Below are 2,603 nucleotides of genomic sequence, written 5' to 3'. Positions count from 1 at the left end.
AAACCCTCCCTGCATAAAGAGGGAGCTGCTCTGCTCCACAACTAGTGAGCAAAGTCAATTACCAGAGTAGGGAGGAGTGCATTACCTGGTTGTAGAAACCAGGCATTACCAAGCCTGCCTGGAAAGATCAGCTCACTAGTGGGAGAGCCAGGTGCTCCAGCAGCTGCTGGAATAGAGACACACGTGGAAAAGATGCACACAAATCACCATGGGCCCAAAGAAGAGCTGCAACATGACAGAAGATGATGCTCAGGGCACGCTGCAGGCAAAACCTATGATAGCAAGATGCAGGTTGGACCTGTGCAATGCCTGCTGGGGCAGTAGTGGGCCCTCAAAGAAAAGCCCACAAAACCCACACCACCCTCTCTGCAATCAGCTACCTCCAGAAGCAGTAAATTCTGTACACTGCTTGTCCCCAGCTGCTTTTGAATAAGATCCAGGACACACCTTTGCATTTTCTTTTTTCCATTTATTGTTCAGTACGGGACACAGGTGAGGTAAGACATCTCACAAGGGTCTAAGCTGACAGGCTCCTTGCTGATGGAGCTGAAGGATGCAAGAGACTGTAGTTCCTTTTTCCTTCCCCCAGCACCAGTGGCCCTCTCTCCCTGCAGCGCTGCAGAGAAAGGGGGAGGCACCGGCCAGGCTGACTGTGGGCTCTTACAGGTCAACAGGCAACCGAGGATTTTGCCAATTCAGAGAGGAGGCTGTCAAGACTCTGCCGAGACAGGCTCCCACCAGCAGGACTCCAACACGGTGGTGGGGGTTAGCAGCACAGCTAGAACAATGACCGTGAAGGGGAAAAGCCTCAGAGGAGGCCTCTGTACTGAGACGTGTGCAATGAAAGGTCCCTTCTTGCTTCCATTTCTTGGTCTTAACCACAAGGGACTGCTCCTCACGGGCTGCTTCAGTGTTTGGCATTGATAATATCCACAAACTCTGGCTTGAGAGAAGCTCCACCAACAAGGAAGCCATCCACATCATGCTGAGAGGCCAGCTCCTTACAGTTGCTGCCAGTGACTGAACCTAAGGAGGGAGCAGTATTTTAAGGTCAGATGTAGCCAGCTCTAGAAAATGGGGCCAGGGCACAAAGGTAAGACCTACAAGGTACTAGCCACCTCTTACTCTGCAGACAGTAAGGCTGTCCCCCATTTACCCAAACCAGCTAGTAGGTGGTTCTTCATGCTCTGACAATCTCAAGTTTCCTCACCAGCAGAGCATGCTGTACAACTGCAGTAACAAGCAGAGAAACACAGCACTTCCTGCGCTGAAAAGGGGCTTCAGACTCATTTACCTCCATAGATGATCCTAGTTGACTGAGCAACGGCATCAGACACATGGCTTTTCAGCCACCCCCTCAGCTTCTCATGAACTTCCTGAGCCTGCAATGGAACAGAAAGAGTCCCACGGAGGGCTGAGCCATTCTGCATACAATTCCCTCCCAAAGAGGGGAGAGAATCTCTTTGAGAGACTCTTTAGAGAGTCTCTAAATGTTCAGTCTTTAGAGAGAATCTTCAAGAAGATCTCTTGAGTGGGAAGGGTCAGTTGGCCATTTAGTCAGCCACCTTTCCCCTGCTCATACCTGTTGGGGAGTTGCAGTTTTACCAGTTCCAATAGCCCAAACTGGCTCATAGGCAAGAACCACTTTACTCCAGTCCTTCACATTATCTGGGGAGGAAGGAGAAGGCATAAGTAGGCACAGTACCCCATGCTGGGAGGGGTAGAGCTGGAAAGCTTTCTGGAATACGCAGGCCTTTTATTAACATGATCATTACTGTGTGTGAACATTTGCAGCAACGTATCTGCGAGCCTTACAAGGAAGGCGAGGATGGCCTTTTCCCAATGTCCAAAGCAGAAAAAAGCACCCATTTTCTTCCCTTACCAGCAATGGCCTTGGTCTGTTCAAAAACCACCTTCTCCGTTATGCCAGCTTCTCTCTCATCCAGCTTCTCTCCAATGCAGGCAATGACTCCAAGGCCCTCAGCTAGAGCATGAGCCACCTTCTGCCCAATCAACTGGGAATGGAAAAGAAACAAGGCAACCGATAGTCAGACCTACTCCTGTAGTCATATTTTAACTTCTCACCCTTCCAGCCTTTGCAGGCACATCTGAGCTGGACCATCTCGCCATCCCAGGGTCACTCACCTCATCAGACTCTCCAAAAACATGCCTTCGCTCAGAGTGGCCCAGGATCACCCATGTGGCTCCAATATCTTTGATCATTGCTGGGCTGGGAAGAAAGGAGATGACTCACACCTCTGGAGGAAATTCACCTCCCAGAGGCACCCTGGCTTTACTCTTCCTTGTGGGCTCTCACCTGACCTCTCCTGTGAAAGCACCCTTTGGTACCTTGTAACAGTTCTGTGCTGCAACACCAATCTTTGCGTCAAGCTTCTGACGGGCAAAGTCAAGGTAGATGGAGGGGGCTCCACAAACCACCTCTGGAAGGCAAAGAAGGTGGTTACCCTCAAAGGGCAGAAACTGTACCCAGCCACCAACCCCAAATCCCAGCCCCAAGAGGTCATCCCTCTCTCCCCTCCCTCACTCCTGGGAAGGCTCAGCCCGTCCACCCTCGCTGACATTTGGGGGACCTTCTGCAGCAG

General features: G+C 51.1%; 1 protein-coding gene across 1 annotated transcript; it reads right to left on the bottom strand.

Moving 5' to 3' along the window:
• Positions 1–448: 448 nt before the first annotated feature.
• On the bottom strand, positions 449–2,441 carry TPI1 (triosephosphate isomerase 1; the record flags this gene model as incomplete). The annotated part of the gene is made up of 6 exons (XM_009574459.1): positions 449–1,026; positions 1,295–1,382; positions 1,583–1,668; positions 1,883–2,015; positions 2,146–2,230; positions 2,318–2,441. Coding segments are annotated over 6 exons (635 nt in total), but the record flags the coding sequence as incomplete, so codon positions are not given.
• Positions 2,442–2,603: the final 162 nt, after the last annotated feature.

This window comes from Fulmarus glacialis, unplaced genomic scaffold (assembly GCF_000690835.1).
Source record: "Fulmarus glacialis isolate BGI_N327 unplaced genomic scaffold, ASM69083v1 scaffold34003, whole genome shotgun sequence".
NCBI lineage: Eukaryota > Metazoa > Chordata > Aves > Procellariiformes > Procellariidae > Fulmarus > Fulmarus glacialis.
This window is presented reverse-complemented; position numbering and strand designations above follow the sequence as displayed.